We start from the raw sequence: 20508 nt of genomic DNA, 5'->3' as shown, positions 1-20508 counted from the left end.
TTTATATTATTGCTTTAGTTTCGTTAGTTTATAAATCAAATTCAACTTTCGTTTATTGAAATAGTTCGTATAATTGGGCAAAAACTAATAGAACTTGTCTCCATGTGGGATCGACCCGTATTTGCTAAGTATCTGCTAACAACAGACGTCGTGCACTTGCGGTATCACTTTTTAATTCATCAGTTATCAAGTGTTATTTTTAATAAATGAAAATGATAAAGATGGCAACATGTGAAGCCGTGTCACAATGATGACATGAAATGCTGATGTGTCATGATTTAAATTGGAAACTAAAATATTTAACTTATATAACATTTTATATATGTTTTAAAAAAAGTAGGAAAATCTTAATATTCTAATTAGTTTTCTTCTTTATATCGACTACCTTATTTTCATATTGTTGATAATCTTGATATTAAAAATATTTTGATGACCAATAGATTATGTGGCGCCTATATGTACTAATTAAACTCCGATGTGTAAGATTGCGGCAATTAAATGTTGTCACAACTTGCGACCTTTTTCATCATCCTTTATTAAAAATGTAGATGTGATAGGAGTTAGTGGATTATTTTTTAATTGAATGAGAGAGGGTGTGGAAAAAAAATGATAATGTAATAATTATGGGATTATTCCTAATTTAAAAGTATAACAACTAATCTGAACAGAAGAAAAAAAAAAAGTGTAATAAGTAATCTGAGACGTAGAGACTAGAGAGTAGTCGATTCCATGACCGTTCAAACTTTAACCCCACCTGCCCCGGCAATTCGGCAAGTCATTTGATAAGTGGTGTGTCCTGATTGGACTATATTCGTAGGACAAAGTTGACCAAAGTGACGAAGCTTTACTTAATAATCTGAATTGATAACCAATCAGTGTTTTTTCTTTGTAATTTTTTTAATTTTTTTGTAAAACAAAATTGTCTTTTAGAAATGTCAAGGCCGGATAAAGGGATCACATCCACTAAAAACAGAGACATAAATTGGGGAGAAAAAAAGAGCAAACCACACCAAAAAAATTCCATTATGGGAGAAGAGAGCTCAGTAAAGCTACATGGAATGTGGGCAAGTCCATTTGTTTTGAGAGCTAAAATTGCCCTTAAAATAAAAGGGATAGAGTTTGAGTATATTGAGGAAGATCTAGCCAACAAAAGTGAGTTGCTCTTGCAATATAACCCTGTGCACAAGAAAGTCCCTGTTCTTGTGCACAATGGTCTACCTATTTCCGAGTCGTTGATCATCCTCGAATATATTGATGAGACTTGGACTCAACCCCCACATCTCCTGCCTAATGATCCTTACCTAAAGGCCAAACACCGCTTCTGGGCTGCGTATTTACAACAGGTAAGCTCCTCGCTCCATGATCCTCTGTTACTTTATTTTATGGTAACTCCTTTTAGGAAAGTTTATAATGAGATTGTTGGAAATAATGCATTGTAACCATGAAAAATAATAATAGAATAATAGGGAAGAAACACAATACTTAATAATTGATCTCAAAAGCTGTGATGGGTTTTACGCCTGCCCTAGAAGCGTATTTCGCCACCACCGGTATAAGGTTCTCAGTGACGATTGCTCCCCAAGGGTAACACAGCTACCTTCCAACTCTGTACCCCGATTGGAAGACTGGAATTACTTCAAGAACTGCTCAGATCTCTATGGGACAATAATAATCGAGATAATATTTTTTAGGGTTTTTTGTTTCTCTATATCTCTAGGTAGTTTTATTGGAATAAATAAAAGAGTATTTATAAGGAATCTGGTATAAACCGTAACTCCTAAACGATACTCCAAAAACCAATACCCACGACAACAATGAAACGGGCCCACAAGCATTATCATATTTAAATGGGTCCGTATTGCATTATAATTACCAACAGAGATAATAATAGAATCTTTATCATTAGGCCTGGTTATTGGGTGTTCAGGGCGTCAATACCTTATAAACTAACAGCGCGTCTCCCGTGAGACCAGTCACACCATCAACTTGATGGTGTGACGAGCATGAAACCAATAGCGTACCTCCCCTAAAACTATATATAAAAAAGTAACAGATCTAAACTATAGAATACCTAAACTTAAAAAGTACCTCCTCTAAAATTATATATAAAAAAAGTAACATGTCTAAACTATAGAAGTAACATACCTAAACTAAAAATGTACCTCCCCTAAAACTATTCCGTATAAAAAAAGTAACATGTCTAAACTATAGAAGTAACATACCTAAACTAAAAAAGTACTTCATCTAAAATTATAAAAAAAAGTAACATGTCTAAATTATAGAAGTAATACATAAACTAAAAAGGTACCTCCCCTAAAACTAATCCGTATAAAAAAAGTAACATGTCTAAACTATAGAAGTAACATACCTAAACTAAAAGGTACATGCCCTAAAACTACTCCGTATAAAAAAAAAGTAACATGTCTAAACTATAGAAGTAACATACCTAAACTAAAAAAAATACCTCCTCTAAAATTATTAAAAAAAAAAAAGTAACATGTCTAAACTATAGAAGTAACATACCTAAATTCGCAATTAGTGTGAACTGGTCTCACTATCAGTTGATGGTGAGGACAGTCTCATATAAGAATTTGGGATAAACTAATACCCTGTAAAGCTGCCCATTAAGAAGGTAAAGAATCAAGAACCTTTTAAATTGGTATGACTCTGCTATCCATTGAATTATCCTGTCCAATAATCTGACCTATTTATCATATAACTTGAGAACCCTGTTTTTTAATACTAACAAACCGAATTTTTTGTCCATCAGTCTCAAGGTACAAACGCATATTCGAAGAAGTAACTTTTGTTGTTCTATTCACAAGAACCTTAACAATAACAAGGACATGTATCAAGCTTTATATACTTTCGTTGACATGAAATAATAATCACATATGTAGTATTATTGTTCGGAAAAAATGGTCACCTTTTTCTAAAATTGTTATAGTTTGCCTTAAATTTATTAGGGAATATGATAAAATTTACACTTGTACACATAATTCGTTTGTGAAACCGTGTCCATATGCTTAATCACGACCCCAGAGATTGACACGAAATGACAACTTATTGATTCCCAATAGAGGGAGTATACCTTTTTTTGTGTCACTATTTGTTGCCCCCATACCTTATTTATTAACTTTATCCACTTTACTAATCCACAATTCCACATACACATTTTACACCCCAAAGTTAATAAAGTGAAGTTAACTTTATAGGTCAATCTTTTAGAGACGAGAGGGAGTAACAGAAAAGTCAATAGTTAACCCGGGCTGTGTGGTATGTATTGGCAGATAGCGGAGAGCTTGAGTAAGTCACTATTTACAGAAGGTGAAGCAATAGAGGAAAAGATAAACGAGTACTTGAAAAAGATGGATGTGGCGGAAGAATTAATGAAGGCTGAGAATGATGATAGTCCATCTTTCCAGGATTTGAAACCGGGATACTTGGATATAGTGTTGTATTCCCTCTTAGGAACCTATGATATTGTGGAAGAGGTATTTGGCTTTAAGACTTTCACTGCAGAAAGGTACCCATTCTTGGCGTCTTGGATCAACGCATTGAGTCAAGTTCCTGAAATTAAAGACTCGGCACCACCAAAGCTTAAGCTCATTGAACATCTTCGTGTTATACGACAAATATATTCAACATCAAAGGCATAAATATATGATCATTATCAGTTCCTGTTTTATTTACAATTTTCATTTCTACTGGATCGAGTTGCAGAATAAATTGTGTGCCCTTAGTATTACTACTGTAATAAATCGTTAAGTATTTGAATCAATCATATGTAGTATATACTACTACTCCCTCCGTTTCTTTTTGTTGGTAACGTTTTGATGTATATAATTGTGAGAATTTACGGTAAATGATTTCATACTTTGAACACACATCTCAAAGCGTAAGGAACTTTCAGGAACGGATGTAGTATATTACAATTAGTTGCATTCAAAAAATGCAAATTACTTGATAAATAGATTCTTATTACACCAATATTGACCATGGACTCGAACATTTTCAGCACACAAAGATGATAAAATCAAAGAAATGACACCTTAAAACCACTAAATGAACCTCATTTGATCATGTGGAGTTGTGGACCATTTTTTAAGAGCGGCCACAAGTGTGTCATGGGATAGGGTGGGATGCTCTCTTTGATCACGGGCAGGTTCGTCAGAGCAGCTACCCATGAATACAACAAAGGGTGCTTTTCAGGGTCTAATATCTTCTTCCCTAGCACTTCTTCTTGAGCTTTGTGAGAAGCAAAAATCGTCACCAAATTGATGTCAAGAATGCCTAAACTTTCGTTCGTGACGGAATTCACATCTATTGGTATGAATTCGGTCATTTCATGCTCCATCATGGTTAGTTTGTCGTGCAGTTCTTGAAGGGCTTGATCTTGTGCTTCTCCACTGCAGAAGAAGACCTTTTTCGCGCTTTCAGGCAGCTGTTGATATCAAATTGTTGAACATAAGTTTTTTGCGTACTAGATTAGATCCCGTGCACGCATGGATTTTTATATTTTTTTTCATAAAATATTTAACTGATTATCTCCCAAACTACTGCATAGTGATATATTTTCCATTATAGAATAATTATTATTACGTCGTATCTATTATTGCCATAATTTATAAACTAAAATTTATTTCCATACATAAATAAGGAGTAGGAATTGAAAAGGTAGAGAATAAAAATAAAATAAAACAGATACACTTTTTTGGGAAAGTGATTTTTAACGGGAAAAAATCGCACCAGGAATTGACACGTGTCATTCCTGGTGTCTCCTTTAGTATATAGTAATAGATAGATATTTCTACATGGCCATCTAATAGCTACTCCCTCCCTCTCTTTTTGTTTTTTACGTTTGGTATTTTACACGCGTTTTAACGATTAATTAATGTGCATTGAGATTCTTCTAAGGTTTTATGAAAACGAGGAAAATTACTTTTATTTATAATGTTTTCACTCTTATCAAAATTCTTATATTGGGAAAATGAGAAAAATTTAATGTCATAATGGAAAAGTGTGAGACATTAAATGACCCAATGGATTTAATTGGTTAAAATAATAATTGTACACAAATTTTAATAGAATATTAAATCATTTATATATAATATAAAAGGAAATGTAAAGAACATTTTGAAATACCCAAAATGAAAACGTAAAGAACAAAAAGAGACGGAGGGAGTAGGTGGTTTAGGCATACATAAAATCTCTTGTTCCCCTAGAGGTCTTAAAATTAGAGGGTGAAAATGGATCGTGTATTTTGGGTCTAATCGAATATGTTCTTAGGCAAGACAAAATGGGTGTAGGCGAGATTTGACCACAGTCCATAGATCTTGGGCACCATCGCTCAAGACTTTATCGACTAGGGTAGTTAAATTTATCTTCATTAAATATCGAGTTAGGTGGGATTTGAGTCGTGCCAACCCACCATTTCTTAAATAGACTTGGTCCACGCTAAATTTATTGTGGACCTTGCCTTAAAAAAAGGTCAATAATTTATTTCTAATTTATTTTGGCATGTTATTTAGGATTATTATGAAAAAATATCGAATTGGTGTCGTTGGTACATGTTGTGTTTGAATAATGTGATTTTAAGCCACAATTCACTTTTAAAAACACATGGTTACTATGATTCAAAAAATGGTTATATGTCTAAGAATTTTGGTGTTTAATTTATTATATTCACTATATTAACAATAAAGGTCTCTATGTGTGTAAAAGGTACTAGAAAAAATTATTAATTTTGGGTCCACACTAATATTATCGTGGACCAATTTCACACAAGAATAATCCGTGACAACCTCATGGGATTATGGTGAATATCGGATTGGACCGGACCAAATCATAGGGTTTTACACTTTTACAAGCGTAACTGAAAACCGTTTCAATATTTTTGGAGGTTAAGTTACAGCAAGGCTTACTAGAAATTCAATGAAGTCAGCCTTATGTAAACTACTAATTTTGTTTTAATTAGTTTTCCAGTAATCCGATGTCGTCCAGCGGTTAGGATATCTGGCTTTCACCCAGGGGACCCGGGTTCGATTCCCGGCATCGGAACTTTTTTTATTTTTACAACTAAATGTAACAAAATCAAATTAATTAGACTACTTGTATGATGCCTGCTATACATACCTGGTGTGTGAGAAAACTAGCCCAAAATCGAACCCTAGCTCGCTCGTATGGATCGTCAGGCAGAAGCCTCGGCGTGTAAGTTGGCCAGGCCTCGTCGATATATTCAAGTATGACCAAAGACTCAGCAAGAGGCTTGCCATTGTGTACCAAAACTGGCACCTTTTTGTGAACCGGGTTGTACTCAACCAAGGCTTGGCTCTTGTTTATAAGATCTTCCTCAATATACTCATAAGGTATACCCTTGATTTTGAGGGCATACTCTACCCTCTTTGAATATATACTTGCCCACATTCCATGCAACCTCACATTATTGTCCTTACTTTCCATTTTCTCTCTTTCTCAAAAAATCTGGTGGAAATTTGTGTGATTTATAGTAGAGGGTCAATTAGTTAATTAATTAAGGAGAATTATATACAATTATAAAGTTTTTTTTTTTTTTTTTTTAAAGGTGTGACTTAGTCACAAATATAATGCACTTACAAAGGGAGAGGGCGCATTCAAACATGAAACCTATTATACACATGTTTATAGTCAGTGACGAACCGTTTTTATTGCTGGGACTGGGGTGGGTCTGGCCCCCATACAATAACTTATATAGTTTCTAAAATTTGAGTATAATTGTATATATTCGCCCATCTACACTTATAGATGGGTATCAGATTTTCTTGATATTTCAGCAAAAAAAAAAGGGTATAATCTATTACTATATACTAAAAGAGACACCAGGAATGACACGTGTAATTTCCTGGTGCGATTTTTTCCGGCCAAATTTTTATTTTTATTTTTTTACTTTAAAATAAATAAATTATTTTAGGAAACTAAGATAAAAATATATTTTAATTACCATAGATGTGTACTGCATAATATATTATTGGAGGAAAGCTAAATCAATATTATTTTTTCCTTTATGATATAATTTTATTTATGTGTTATTATAACTTTTTAATCTGATAAGAAATATAAAAAATATTGATAAATGAACTTCTAATGTTAGTCTACTATTAATAATATAATACATGGTAACTGGTAACTAATAATGTTAATTAAAATAACGGATTTTTCACCAAATGCCCCTGAGGTTTACTTTAATGCACCAAATACCCCTAAACTTTCCAAAATGCACCAAACACCCCTGACGTATGCAATAATATCATTAAATGCCCTTTTGTCTGACGGACGTTAACCCTCCGTTACCATGTTTTTACCTTGTTGCCCTTACTTGTCCTTTCTGGCGCCATATCAAAAAAGAAAAAAAAAAAAAAAACAAATTCAAAACCTAACTTCCCAACTTCTTCCTCGACATTTCTCTCTGTTCTCTTACACCATTAGAGAGCACTTGAGTACCAAACCAAAGAGAGAGAAAGATCGAAATTTGCTGGGATTTGTGTAAAACAACTCGCAATAGTTAGTCGAAGTAAATCCCCACGAAAAGATCGACAATTTGGTCCAAAAATCTGCAGTTTTCGCGAGTCCTACAAAAGTGGGTGCAAGGAGAGCAAAGGACTGGAATTTGTGGCTTCAACTTCATCAAAATTGTGTCAAGGTTAGTTCACTCAATTCGTTTCTTGTTCTTGGTGCTATTTTTTGCGAATTTTGCTTTGATTAGGGTTAGGGTTTTGCTAAAATCGTGATTTTTCCATGAGATGGGTTAACTTGAATTTTGGGGTGTTAATGGTAAAACATAGTGTCTGGTTGTGCTTTGTTGTTTTGCCTAATGATTTAGTTCATTAATTTGAATTTTTGTGTTGTGTTTATTGTTTGTATAGGATGGTCGCAATTTGGTTGTTATGTCATTATAATGATCGGAATTTTGATGTGAGGGTACAAGATACTGATGAAACGAACTACATGGATTTGGTTGATGACTTGTTTGATGATTCTATTAAGCAAGATGTTCTGATTCCCGATTTATTTAGATTGTTTTATGTTAATCCTAGTACGAATAAAAGAGTAGAATTGTTGAATGATGCTGGTTTGATGGGCATGTGGGGTTTATTTAAGCCCACAGATACTGTGGAAATATGGATAGAGAAGGCAAATGAGAAGGAAACTTCAATCCAATTTAGGACTGCAGTTAAGAAAAGGAAGGATAGGAAGGAAAGGAAGGCTGCAGAACTTAGAAGGAAAGCTGAGGAGTTTGAGAGGGAGAGGGAAGAGGAAAGGAGAAGGTTAGAAAGGGAGGCTGAGATTCAAAGGGATTTGGAGGAGCAATTGGCAAACACAGTGGCAGTTGAGGTGCCTGTGTATGATGTTGAGGATTTAAGCGTAGAGTACGTACGTGTTTACAGCTCACAACATGCTGACTGCTTTTCCCCGGGAGGTTCCCAACCACCAAATACACAAAAAGAGCCTTCACCACCACCAAGAGAGCCCTCACCACCACCAAATAATCCATCACCACCACCAAGAAGTCCCTCACCACCACCAAATAATCCATCACCACCAAGAACCTGTAAAGGAGGTTCCACTGCAAAACAGAGGAAAGAATCTGCTGCAGCTGCTGCTGGTTCTGCTGGTGCATCAACATCTGGTGCTAGGAAGAGGAAGGCTCCAACATCTAATGCATCGAGCAGCAAGAAGTCCAAAGCTGCATAACTAGAAGTAAGCTTAGGATTCAGTTTAGTATTTCTGTTTTAAAGCTTAGGTTTATTTTGAAAAACAACTTAGGTTGTGGCACATTTTGGCATTTTTTTGTAAAGCTACCCACAACTTGATGTTCGGTTTATTTTGGAAACAAACTATTTCAGTTACGAGTTCAAAGACTTGCATATTATTGATAAATGAAATTCATGTGCTCGTGCCATTACAACCATCATTGTTTGTCTTGATTACTTCTTTACTACAAACATTAGACACAAAAACATTACAATTCCTATTTTAATTGCTGCAGCTTGGAATTTTTTGAGCTCTTTTACTCTTTTCTTCAGTTTCTTCAGTTCGTCACTTATATTGTCGTTGTCTTCCGATGTTCCCTCATACTCTATATTGCTCTGTTGCTGTTGGTGTTGTTGATTTTGGTGTAGAACACTTCCTTTGCACCACATAAAATGGTTACAAGGATCACACTTGTAATATAGCCTCTGTGGATTTTTGGATGTCTCGGAGCTTTTTATTGCACATTTTTTGGAACAAATAGGACAACATTTGTTTGGAACAAGTATGTATGAAAACAGATTGGATGATGATGTATTGGAACAAGAACTCATGCTGTGTTGTTGTTCTTGCTGCTCTGTTGTTGCTGCTTCTGTTGTTGATGCTTCTGTTGTTGCTGCTTCTGTTGTTTGTTATTGTTGTTGTTGTTGTGTTGTGTTGTTCTTGCTGCTGGTGTTGTCTATTCTTGTTGTTGCTGTGTTGTTCTTGCTGCTGGTGTTGTGCTGTGTTGAAGTCCTTGCTGCTGCTGCTATTGGTGTTTGTTCTTGTTGCTCTGCTGTCTTGTTATTCTTGTTGTTGCTGCTGCTGCTGTTGTTGTTTGTTCTTGCTGTTGCTGCTGCTGGTGTTGCAGGGTTCTGCTTGTTGTTGGTGCTCCTGTTGCAGTGTTCTGGTTGTGCAGGTGGGGGTTTGGGGTGGACTGTTTGTGCAGTTGGGGGGGATTGGGGTTTAGGGCAGTGTGGTGTTGTTGTTGGGTATGGTATATATAAGGGAAATTAGTGTATGGGTGACTGCAACGGCTATATTATTCAAATTCAACGGCTAGTTTTTGGAAAAAAAATTACCAAACCTCAGGGGTATTTGGTGCTTTTTACCAAACCTCAGGGGTATTCGGTGCATTATGTTTTAACGAACTAACTGCCTAACGGGGGGTTAACGTCCGTCAGACAAAAGGGCATTTAATGATATTATTGCATACGTCAGGGGTGTTTGGTGCATTTTGGAAAGTTTAGGGGTATTTGGTGCATTAAAGTAAACCTCAGGGGCATTTGGTTTATTTAAAATAATACATGGTAAGTATACTAACATATAAGTTTATTTATCAAGATTTTACTCAATTCAAAATATGTTGTATTTGACTAACTCGGTTATACTCAGGTCTTTTTGAAAATTAGTCTTGAGTCATTCGGATTTGGTTAACGTTGTTAGATCGTTCTACATACAAGTAAACGACTGTAATTTTTAACTTTGTATAGTAATATGCAAATTTAGTTCATTTGAATATATTTTTTTACACAACTTTGAATTTGACTTTTTTCATATATCCTTTTTACTTTCATGTTTTCCTAATATCACAAGTCCTTTAGTTACTATTAAAATAATATTATTATTTTAGTAGTAGCCGTGGGTTGCACAAGCCCTAAACTAATTGTATATATTCTATACTATGTTGCTTAAATTTTTATTGCCCTCCGCATAAAATGCTCAAAATCTGCCGCTCAGTATTACTATTAACTACTCAACTAAGACCTTATTGGTTGATATAATCTGAAGAATTTGATGATAGGGAGTATAAAAGTATATGCCTCATCAAATACGTAATTCCCATTGACTTTATTTATTTATATCAAAACGTACTAGATTGACCTTGTTAATTTAAGCAACAATGAGCAGAAGATTCAGTATATCCTTTGATGAACCAATGAAACCGAGTCACTATGAATCTATCATGCAAATTTCATGATAAACAACATCAAATAATAGTCTCCCTTGATCCCATCATTCTGCGACTCCGGCCGCCTGTCCTTTAGGTATCTGTTGAAGCATGAAGAATATCCCTTTTTAGAACCCTCAATCCCTCGTTTTATTATATTAAGAACACGTAACATTTCTCATCATGCACATCTGACCGTTGTGTTGAGAAATGAGAGCTAAACATACCAACATTCAGCTGTTTTACACATAGAAAAAATCCGATCTTCAAAACAGTAAAAAAAACAGTCCCACATTCACACAAGTTTTACAAGTAATAAAGAAGAAAACACTCCGTTTCGTTTCTGAGTCTGAATGAGCCATTCAGCCACAAGGGTATTACAAATTACAATCAAAGATGCAAACCAAAGAGCGCTTATACTACGTACTTGTAGTCAATCATATGACAAGTTACGCTTTAGGTGGGAGGTACTTCTGTCGAAGAAACTGAAAAAATCCCATCATCTTAGCCTTAGGTGGTGTCACTTCTTGGACTTCAGGAACTTGGTTCAATGCCTCAATCCATGACACTAACAACGGGTACCTCTCCGGTTTAATAAACTTCACCCCGAAGAATTCTCCAGCTGCTTCTTGGGTTCCAAATAACGAATAGAACACTATATCCAAGTACCCTGGCTTCACATCTTCCAAGAATGATGGAACCCCATTTGGGAATATCTCTTTCATCCCTTCTTCAGCCACATCTAGTTTCTCTAGCAGCTCTCTTATCGTGTTTTGTTGTGCTTCGCCTTCTGTCACTAGCGCTTTCCTCATCAAGTCGAATACCTGATCATATATACCAACTTTTTCTTAGCTTTGGAGCACAGTGAACCCGTCGAATTGGACAAGTAATAACTTATAATGAATCTTTATAGTATAGGTATAACCTTAAATTTCAATCGTTATAATAAGGTTTTAACAAAAAAAAAGATGAAACACAAAAACAACGGGTCCTTACCGGCTGGAAAAAGGCAACCCAAAACCGGAGTTTGGACCTTTCGTAGGGATCCTTAGGAAGGAGATGCGGGGGATCAGTCCAAGTCTCGTCAATATATTCAAGGATGACTAATGACTCCGCAATTGGAAGTCCATTGTGCACAAGAACAGGGACTTTCTTGTGCACAGGATTATATTGTAGAAGTAACTCACTTTTGTTGGTTAGATCTTCTTCTATGTACTCAAACTCTATGCCCTTAATTTTAAGGGCAAGGTTCGCCCTCAAAGCAAAAGGGCTTGCCCACATTCCATGTAACTTCACTGAGCTCTTTTCTGCCATGGCTTTCTCTGTCACCTTTGTTCGACCTTTGAGACCTCTTTCTATGAGTAAAACATCTAGTAATGACTACATCTTTATATAATGCTCAGGCTTGGATTTAGCCTTCATTTGACAAGACTCAAACATTTTTTAAGGAAAAGTTCTCCAATAGCACGCTTGCTTAGCTTACTTTATTATTTCAACAGAGTTGACAATCTCTGACTCGAGCATGATATTGATACCTAACTAATTAAATACTAACCTCTACATTGAAACGTATCTAATAAAACCCCACATGATTGTTTATTTTAAAGAATAAAACACAAAAGATAGTCGAAGTAAAGTATGTTAGACACGAAATACTGAAGTTGACACTTTCCTTTTTATTTCAAATAACCCGAAGTTGACCTGATTTAATCAATTTGCATAATGTAGTTTATGATATGTTATAATAAGAACTTCGAGTAGAAATCAACCTGAAAGTGACCTTAGAGTAATCCGTTGAAATGAATTGTATGTCCTTCCGGGGAAGTAGTAGTACGGCTGTTTCGATATACGAAACAACTCTTTCATCTGGAGTCAAATTTTCCTCAACAGAAACAGAAAGCTAAAACAAAATTAAAAGCTGATAAGTTCAAACTTGTGACGTTGGATATCCTGTATAGATCAGGATATCCAATATTTTTCTAAGGAAATAACAGATTTGTTAATAATTTTAAGTTGTTTTCTTGAAGATTTGCTTGCTGGATTTTAGTGAGATACATTGCTGGTCGTTGATATCCTTAGATCTCATGAAATTATTATATTTATATTATATTATCATCAATTTTCAACCAAATTAGTGATAATGTGAGGTCATTGATTACATGTTGTTCTCAATTAGTGGCTTCCTTACCAGATTACTAACTATGGAGTAATGTGGTCTAAAAGCTATGAAGTCATTCCCTCTACTTTAATCATATAAATAAGGTTTTAAAAGATCACAAGTCTCTCTGCCTTCCGCAACAATTACAATAAAAGAAGAAAAAGAGGTCCGATCTTTTTTTATTTTTAACGAAGGGCTGGTTCATTAGTTATCGTCTTTTGTTTTCAAGTTTCTGTGTTTTACACTTTTAAGAGTAGAAAACTACAAAAATAAAATTTTGGAAATCACTAAGAGGTACTGTTTTTGTTGTCAATTGTCAAAACTAAGATGATTATAGGTATGACTAATTTTAATTTCATGAATCAACCTAATTCGTATGTTTTTTAAGAAACCGGATTATAGAAGGGTAGCTTAATCGGTTAATCCTGTGTTACTTTTCTGTATTCAACACAATGATCAAACGAGCAATAATTTTCTCAGTTTTGTCGTATTGACGGCTAATATTTAAACCACCAGATATGTTCATATGTTTTCATACTTAAATCTTTTATATTGATAGTTTGGTTTGGTGTCTTTTCTTAAATTGTTTATCTTCCATGCATGTTCCTCTGACGAATATGAGCTGTGTTGATATAGCCAAATAGGCCATTCATTGTTTTTTTTCGCTAACCCTCGTTCAAGTAAGAAATAATCCAGCTCATGAGGTGACTGTTGGCCTGTCTGTTTGGCTTTACGGAAAAAGGTTTTTCTGCATGTGGGTGTTTGGTTATGAAAGGTTTGGAGGAAAAAAAAACTTTTTGAGGTGAATTAGAAGTTTAACCATTTCAAAAAGCTAATGAGAGTCAGACAGTGTTTATTTAAGAGAGGTTTGGAATAGAATTTTGGGATGAAAAAGCTAATTTTGAAAAAGCTCAATATAGGAGTTGGTGTAAAATGACACTTTTGTCCTAATGAAGTCTAAAATTACAACCTTTAACAACCTACATCATTTTATGTCAATGTCCTTAATGGTCATTTTACTCATTAAACAACTAACAACTAACAACTAACAACTAATTTACCAAAGACTTTACACAAGCAGCTATTTCAACCAAGTCAAAACAGCTAATACAAACAACTAGTCAAACCAACTAATCGCTAAACACCACCATAGTATCTGTCCGTGTATGTTTTCAAATCATAAGGCGTCTTATTTTTCTTTTATAAGTGTACAGAGGGCCGTAAAGGACAGATGATGTTGACAACATAAAGGCCTATATGTAACGCACACTATAAGAATATAGATCTAGAGCCGTCTCAAAAAATTTGGAGGCCTGGGCTAAATATAAAAAGATGATTTAGATTTTAAATTATGTGGTGTAACACTCAGTGTCCCCAGTCTTTCCTTATAAATGTGCATCAGGCATGACAAACACAAAGTTAGGGCCGATAGTATGTATAGTATAAGTGAATAACAAAAAAGCTTAAGAACCTAAAGAAGGAGCTGAAAGGAAGGACTTTGGGTGTTCAAGCAGCTGACATCAAAACTTAACAGGAACTTCTAAGTGCCCAAGAGACAGCTTCAGATTCATCCAAGGGATGTTAGGGTTATAAATTAAATATAAAAGAGAGAGCCTGGTTTGGCCTTTACTGTGGCTAGCAAATTTATATTGAATCCCTGAACAAAAGGCTAAGATGGACTGGCTCCTAGATGGGGTTGGGAATACTAGGCTGTTTCATGAGTGCTTAAAAATGAAAATTACCAGAGGAAAATGAATTAGAAATGTTGTATGATCAAATAGATGTGAAAAAAGACTGTGAATCTATGATATTGTGGAGTTGGAAGAATCTGTGTAAGGTAAAGCAGGGTTTGTTTCAGAAAATGCAATGCCGTTTTTGGAATAGTTCTCAGAAATACAGCATTGAAAATACTCATACAAAGTTGAGTAGTACAGAGAGGATAGTCCCATGGTCCAACAGTGTATAGGATAGAGCTGCTACACCAAAACAAGCTTTATCCTATGTCTAGCCATGCTTGTAAAACTACAAGCAACAGTAAGGTTACACATATATGGTATTAGTGATATCAGATAGACAGATTTCTGGGGATATACTCTTTGACACACAGCAGCATATTTTCAGCACCACATCATGTAGTAGCAAATGAATGGAAGAGATAATGCTGTCGTTGGGTCTAGAAAAGAGATGCAGTTAAATTTCCACATAGGGTTTAAAGAACCAAGGAAAAACTCAGAGTTCTAGGTGCAGCGCTGGATGCCACAGTACACAACATTTGGAAGTCCAGGGAATGAGCTAACTCGGAGTATTCTGTTTATAGTTTGGATAAAATTGTCGAAGATTGCAAATTTTTACAAAGAATAGATTTGTACTGACCATAGGTGGTAAAGTGAGTCAGGTAGACAGAATATGGATGGAGAATTTGGAATTTCTGAGTGACTTTTGAGTGAATGGTTGTATGATGGCCAGCTTTTAGCCAGTAGTTAGTTTGTTCCCATGGTTTAGTTTGAGAGGTCCTTCCTAGACGACTTTCCCTTTTAAACAAAATAGGAATATGGGTTGTAAATTGATTTTAGGTGATTGCAGCACACCCTTTACTTTTACAAAAATAAATAAACAAATTGGCTGGAGTTGTGTAGTTCATACACAAGTACATGACTTTTGGAAAGTTGCAGCATATAGAGATACATCTATGAGATTTTTCTGCACATATACCAAAAACAATAAGACTTACCACAGTTTACGAGACTTGGCATCAACGAATGTACCATCTTTAATTGGATGACCCTTCTTTAAGATCTCTGCGAGGGTAGGATCAGCTCTGCAGGATTCAGGAAACCACATATAAGCCTTATTTCCAAAAAAACGGAAGAGGAATCACCAAAATGAAGTAGTAAAATCTTACCGTATTCTCTGACAGGTATCTCATAGAAACGGAATCATATCCTGACAGTAAGCAACCCGCACTTCAGACCATTTAATTTTGCATCTGAGCAATCTCTTCGATTTCTCCTTGAATTTTGGGGACTTCCTCTTTTACTTTAGCCGAAGTACGAGAACTGGGGTATACTACTTGTTCCTTACACTTGTCATCTTTCACAAGTGAAGTCACCTCTCACGTATTTTGCCATTCCAATTTGACTTTATTAGCTTAAGAAGTATCCCAATTCCCCAAACAGTTTTTCCTACAAATCAAAGACACAAATTAATGCAACCGTAGCTGATAAATGCCCCCAAAATACCCGTGACACGCACACAAAACATCTTAAACCATTAAGTACTAATCAAAAATCAAAGCAAAGAAGGATTTGACTCTAATGCGGTCCCATAGTATACAAAAGAAGGGAGCCAAGGACATGTATATCCTTAGCGTCGAACTGTAACAGGTAGGGTATCAATCAGAAAGATTTCACTTCGGCTGGCAGTAAATAATGAATGGAATCTCTATATACATCATTCTTCATAGCAATTATGTTCCAGAACCTTGAATATACTGTTACTGAGATATCCTCAAGAGAACAGATATTCATAGGACACAAACATCTTGCGTTTGAACACAAACATCTTGCATTTGAACAAAATGATACCAGAATATAGAAGCAGGCTAGGCAGCCACAGGAGCTATGTAAACTATCAGGTTGGTAAATGTTTCAGTAAGTCAGACTGCCCTATGTAAATGCCATTATTCAAAGTTTGGGCCATACCACAACAGTACAACACTACAGCAACGTATACCTTTTAAAACAAAACAAAAAAAACACTTTTTTTCTTGGTTCCTCTTTCTGCATCATTTCTTCAAGGCGTCATTCAAGTAAATTAATTTGAAAAGGTGACAAATTGACAATATTTTTTTTTCAGATAGAAAAACTGACTAATAGGTTTCAATGGGATTGTATTAAACAATACGGAATACTTTGTATAATACAGATGTCTAAAACTCTAAAATCATATTTCACTTTGATTTGGAACTATACCAAAAATTTAGCATTGAATGTGGTAATGCAGAGTTGCAGACAGGAAAAAGAAAGCAAGAAAAAAGGGTCACCTGCTAGGTTCAAGTCCAGCATTACAGACACTAGAACAGTGAATCACACGAGGCTCCACCCAGGTTCCTTGCTTAACCTAGTTCTCTTCATTTGATCTCTAATATCTTCCACTTCATCCCACTGTCCAATATCAGCACACATGTTTGATAATGATATATAAGCCCCAGAATCAGATGGTTCCAAATCAATAACCTTTTTGGCTGCTAGCCTTCCAATTTCAACATCACCATGTAGTTTGCTGGCAGCCAACAATGTTTCCCAAATCAAGGCATCCGGCTTTATAGGCATATTGTAGATAAAACATCTTGCTTCTTCCAGTCTTCCAGAGCGCCCAAGAATATCAACTATGCATGCATAATGACGAAGGTTTGGTTCAATCCCATAGTCTTTGGACATGGAGTTCAGATAAGAATATCCTTCTTCCACCAAACCAGCATGAGCACAAGCAGATAAAACACCAGTGAATGACACAGCATCAGGTTCCAAGCCTTCACTTATCATAGCTTCGTAAAGTTTTAAGGCCTCTGCACCTTTTCCATGTTGCGCATAGCTCACTATCATAGTTGTCCAGCTAATCAAGTCAGGTTTTATTATCTGATCGAAAGCTTTACGACAATCATCAACAATTCCACATTTTGAGTACATTGTAATTAGTGAACTACCAATAGAAACATCAGACTCCAAACCTACTTTTAAGATGAGAGAATGCAATTGAATCCCAATGTAAGTCATTTTCAGAAGAGCATCAGACCCAAGAATAGATGAAACTGTGAAGGAGTCAACTCGGAGATTAGCCACCCGCATCCCATGGAGAACAGACAACGCTTCTTGAATGTCTCCGGTTTGGGCATACCCTGAAACTAATGCAGAGCAAACAACTTGATCTTTTTTAGGAATCATGTCAAACACTCTCCTCGCTAACTCTAGACTGCCACATTTTGAATACATATTTACAAGTGCCCCTCCAATCAAGCTCTCTTTGCAAAGTCCCGCACGGAAAACATAGCCATGTACTTCCTTGCCAATAAGAGAAATAACAGGGGAGGAGCAAGCTACCAGAACTCCCAAGAGAGTCACTTGATCTGGTCTGTTCTCTGCAAACAGCATCTCTCTGAACAACTGGATGGCTTGATGAGCATATCCATGTTCAGCAAAACCAGAAATCATTGAAGCCCATGAAACAATGTCTCGGTCAGGAAGCTGTAGGAAAACTTCATAAGATTCTAGCAAACGACCACATTTTGAGTACATGGTAAAGAGTGAGCTACCTACACAAAGATCAAAGACCAAACCGGTTTTAAGTGTGTAGGAATGTATCTGCCTCCCTGTGTATAGACAGTCTATGATGCTCAAAATACTACTAATTGAGAAGTTGTCTGGTTTAGAACCAATCAGCAACATTTTGCAAAACAAGTTCATGGCCTTCTCCATTTTCTTATTTTGAGCAAAAGAAGATATCATGACATTCCATACACCTTTATCTTCATAGTCATCCTGCTCTAGATACAGCAATTCAGATAGATTTATTTCTCCAGCTTTGGAGTATGTACTAATCATGGAAGCGACCACCGCTGAATCCGCAGTCAAACCAGATTTAATAATCCATGAGTGCATTTGCATAGCTACATCAACCATGTGTGGCTTGGCACATGCACTGAGTATGCTAGTGACAGTATATTTGTTCACTTCAACCCCAACTTTTCTCATTTCCATAAATAACCTAATAGCAGAAAGAACATCACCTTTTTTAACATAACCAGAAATCATAGCAGTCCACGATACTACATTTTGAACCGGCATTCTGAAGAAGTTCTTTGCAGCCTCATCCACAAGTCCACATTTGGAATATAAATCACTAATACCAGTACCTACAAATACATCTTGCCCTGCACCATGTTTAATCACCAATCCATGAACCTTCTTTCCCATATCATCGTTCTCTAGTGCAATGCAAGCACCTAAAGCACCAGAAAATGTAATACTATTAGGAATTACAGCACACTGTCGCATTCGATGAAAGAGCTCTATAGCCATTACATGAACCCCATTTTTCGCGGCCCCATTTATCATGCTATTCCAGCAAACCACATTCTCTTCATAAGGCCAATCATTAAACAACCGAAAGGCATCTTCAATACGTCTATTCTTCGAAAAGAGATCAATCAAACCAGAACGAACATACCCATTTGAAAAGAACCCATCTTTCAGAGTCAATGAATAAACCATTGTACCATACAACAAAGACCCTAAACCACTACAAGCAGATATAACACTCCCATAAGCATACTGATTGCTCCCATAACCCATTGACCTCATGCGGCAGAAGTACCTCCAAGCATCATCATACAAAAAATTATTATTAAACCCTGAAATCATAACATTCCAAGAAACAAAATTTGGGCTAGGCATTTCATCAAACAGTTGGACTGCATTATCAACAGCAGAAAGTTTCAAGTACAAATTCAGCAAAGAGTTTGAAATAAAGAAATCAGCGTCAAATATGGCAGATTTTATCAAATGGGTATGTAAAATTCTTGCGTCCCATATTGTATTTACCTTTGATTTGTTCCATGAAGCAAAAATCTGATATATGTCGATATTATTTCTGGGAAAAACGTCAAAAGTTGCAGAGAAATTTGATGGGTTTTCAAAGGTAGCAACAGAGGAAATAAACTTTCCACATAAAAATCGTCTTTTGGGTTTCTTCGATATTTGGTGAAGGAGGGAATTCATGGTGTTGCAAGTTTGCAACCTGCATACTGATTTCTGTATAGACTTGAGCTCTGTTTTCTTCGTCTCGTTTAGTGTGATTTGCTCTGATTCGGTTTGGTTTGGTTTGGTTTGGTGAGCCTTTCCGAGTCAATCTCATTGATGGCATTTTTGTAAATAATTAATGATTTTATTACGAAAATGCCATTAAATGTGGGTTAAAGTACAGTGAGTCAGTGACATATCATCAAATGTGGACCACATGTACGGTCATTTGTATTTTCATAACACATCAACAATTATATACTCCCTCCGTCCCAAAATTATCTTCCTGCTTTCCTAAACGAGCGTCCCAAAATTATCTTCGTGTTTCTAATTTTGGCTACTAAGGTCCCCACTTTCTCATGTACTATATTAATTAAAATTGAATTGAAAACCCCACCCATGTACTATATTCCACTTTTCCCATGTACTATATTCTCTTTCACATGTACTTTATTCCACTTTTCCATACAACTCAATCATCATTTGTACTTTATTCCACTTTTTCATGTACTATATTCCAATTTTCTTAAAATCCGTGTTTTTGGTCAAACATGAAGATAATTATGGGACGGAGGGAGTAATATACAGTCAACAACTCACAATATACAATAAGTTTCTACTAATAAACAATCTACAACTATAAATATACAGTCAATCACTTACCAATAAACAATATTGCATTTTAGTAATCATCAGCAATCATAAAATATATAGTCAACGACAAGTGGTATACAATCAACACTGAGTAATATGCAATCAATAACTGCAACTATACAGTCAATACCTACAAATATACAGTCAACGCTTACTTTATACCACCTACAGTTTTCGGGCAA

At 35.7% G+C, this 20508-nt stretch overlaps 5 protein-coding genes and 1 non-coding gene across 6 annotated transcripts; 3 read left to right on the top strand and 3 right to left on the bottom strand.

The window, feature by feature from the left end:
- Positions 1-917: 917 nt before the first annotated feature.
- Positions 918-3803, top strand: LOC110799340 (glutathione S-transferase U9). The gene is made up of 2 exons (XM_022004596.2): positions 918-1343; positions 3291-3803. Exons 1-2 carry the CDS (start codon positions 933-935, stop codon positions 3657-3659), a joined length of 780 nt encoding a protein of 259 aa, XP_021860288.2. The 5' UTR covers positions 918-932; the 3' UTR covers positions 3660-3803.
- Positions 3804-3836: 33 nt separating this feature from the next.
- LOC110799348 (glutathione S-transferase U10-like) lies at positions 3837-6566 on the bottom strand. The gene is given in 3 exon segments (XM_022004603.2): positions 3837-4133; positions 4136-4444; positions 6136-6566. Coding segments are annotated over 3 exon segments (708 nt in total). The 5' UTR covers positions 6463-6566; the 3' UTR covers positions 3837-4061.
- TRNAE-UUC (transfer RNA glutamic acid (anticodon UUC)) lies at positions 5989-6060 on the top strand. The gene has a single exon. It is a non-coding gene; the product is annotated as a tRNA-Glu (tRNA).
- Positions 6567-7118: 552 nt separating the features above from the next.
- On the top strand, positions 7119-8730 carry LOC130461312 (uncharacterized). The gene is made up of 2 exons (XM_056829358.1): positions 7119-7678; positions 7902-8730. Exon 2 carries the CDS (start codon positions 7903-7905, stop codon positions 8728-8730), a length of 828 nt encoding a protein of 275 aa, XP_056685336.1. The 5' UTR covers positions 7119-7678; position 7902.
- Positions 8731-11033: 2303 nt separating this feature from the next.
- LOC110799330 (glutathione S-transferase U10) lies at positions 11034-12170 on the bottom strand. Its single transcript, XM_022004585.2, has 2 exons — positions 11714-12170; positions 11034-11541 (listed from the first exon to the last, which is right to left on the bottom strand). Exons 1-2 carry the CDS (start codon positions 12029-12031, stop codon positions 11167-11169), a joined length of 693 nt encoding a protein of 230 aa, XP_021860277.1. The 5' UTR covers positions 12032-12170; the 3' UTR covers positions 11034-11166.
- A 163-nt stretch (positions 12171-12333) lies between these two features.
- LOC110799325 (pentatricopeptide repeat-containing protein At1g74600, chloroplastic) lies at positions 12334-19755 on the bottom strand. Its single transcript, XM_022004574.2, has 4 exons — positions 16918-19755; positions 15778-16057; positions 15607-15693; positions 12334-12617 (listed from the first exon to the last, which is right to left on the bottom strand). The coding sequence occupies exon 1, from the start codon at positions 19649-19651 to the stop codon at positions 16961-16963; it is 2691 nt and encodes an 896-aa protein (XP_021860266.1). The 5' UTR covers positions 19652-19755; the 3' UTR covers positions 12334-12617; positions 15607-15693; positions 15778-16057; positions 16918-16960.
- Between the last annotated feature and the right edge of the window lie 753 nt (positions 19756-20508).

The sequence above is a fragment of the Spinacia oleracea genome, chromosome 5 (genome assembly GCF_020520425.1).
Source record: "Spinacia oleracea cultivar Varoflay chromosome 5, BTI_SOV_V1, whole genome shotgun sequence".
In the NCBI taxonomy this organism is placed as follows: domain Eukaryota; kingdom Viridiplantae; phylum Streptophyta; class Magnoliopsida; order Caryophyllales; family Amaranthaceae; genus Spinacia; species Spinacia oleracea.
Note: the sequence above shows the minus strand (reverse complement) of the source record. Positions and strands in the feature narration are given on the sequence as shown.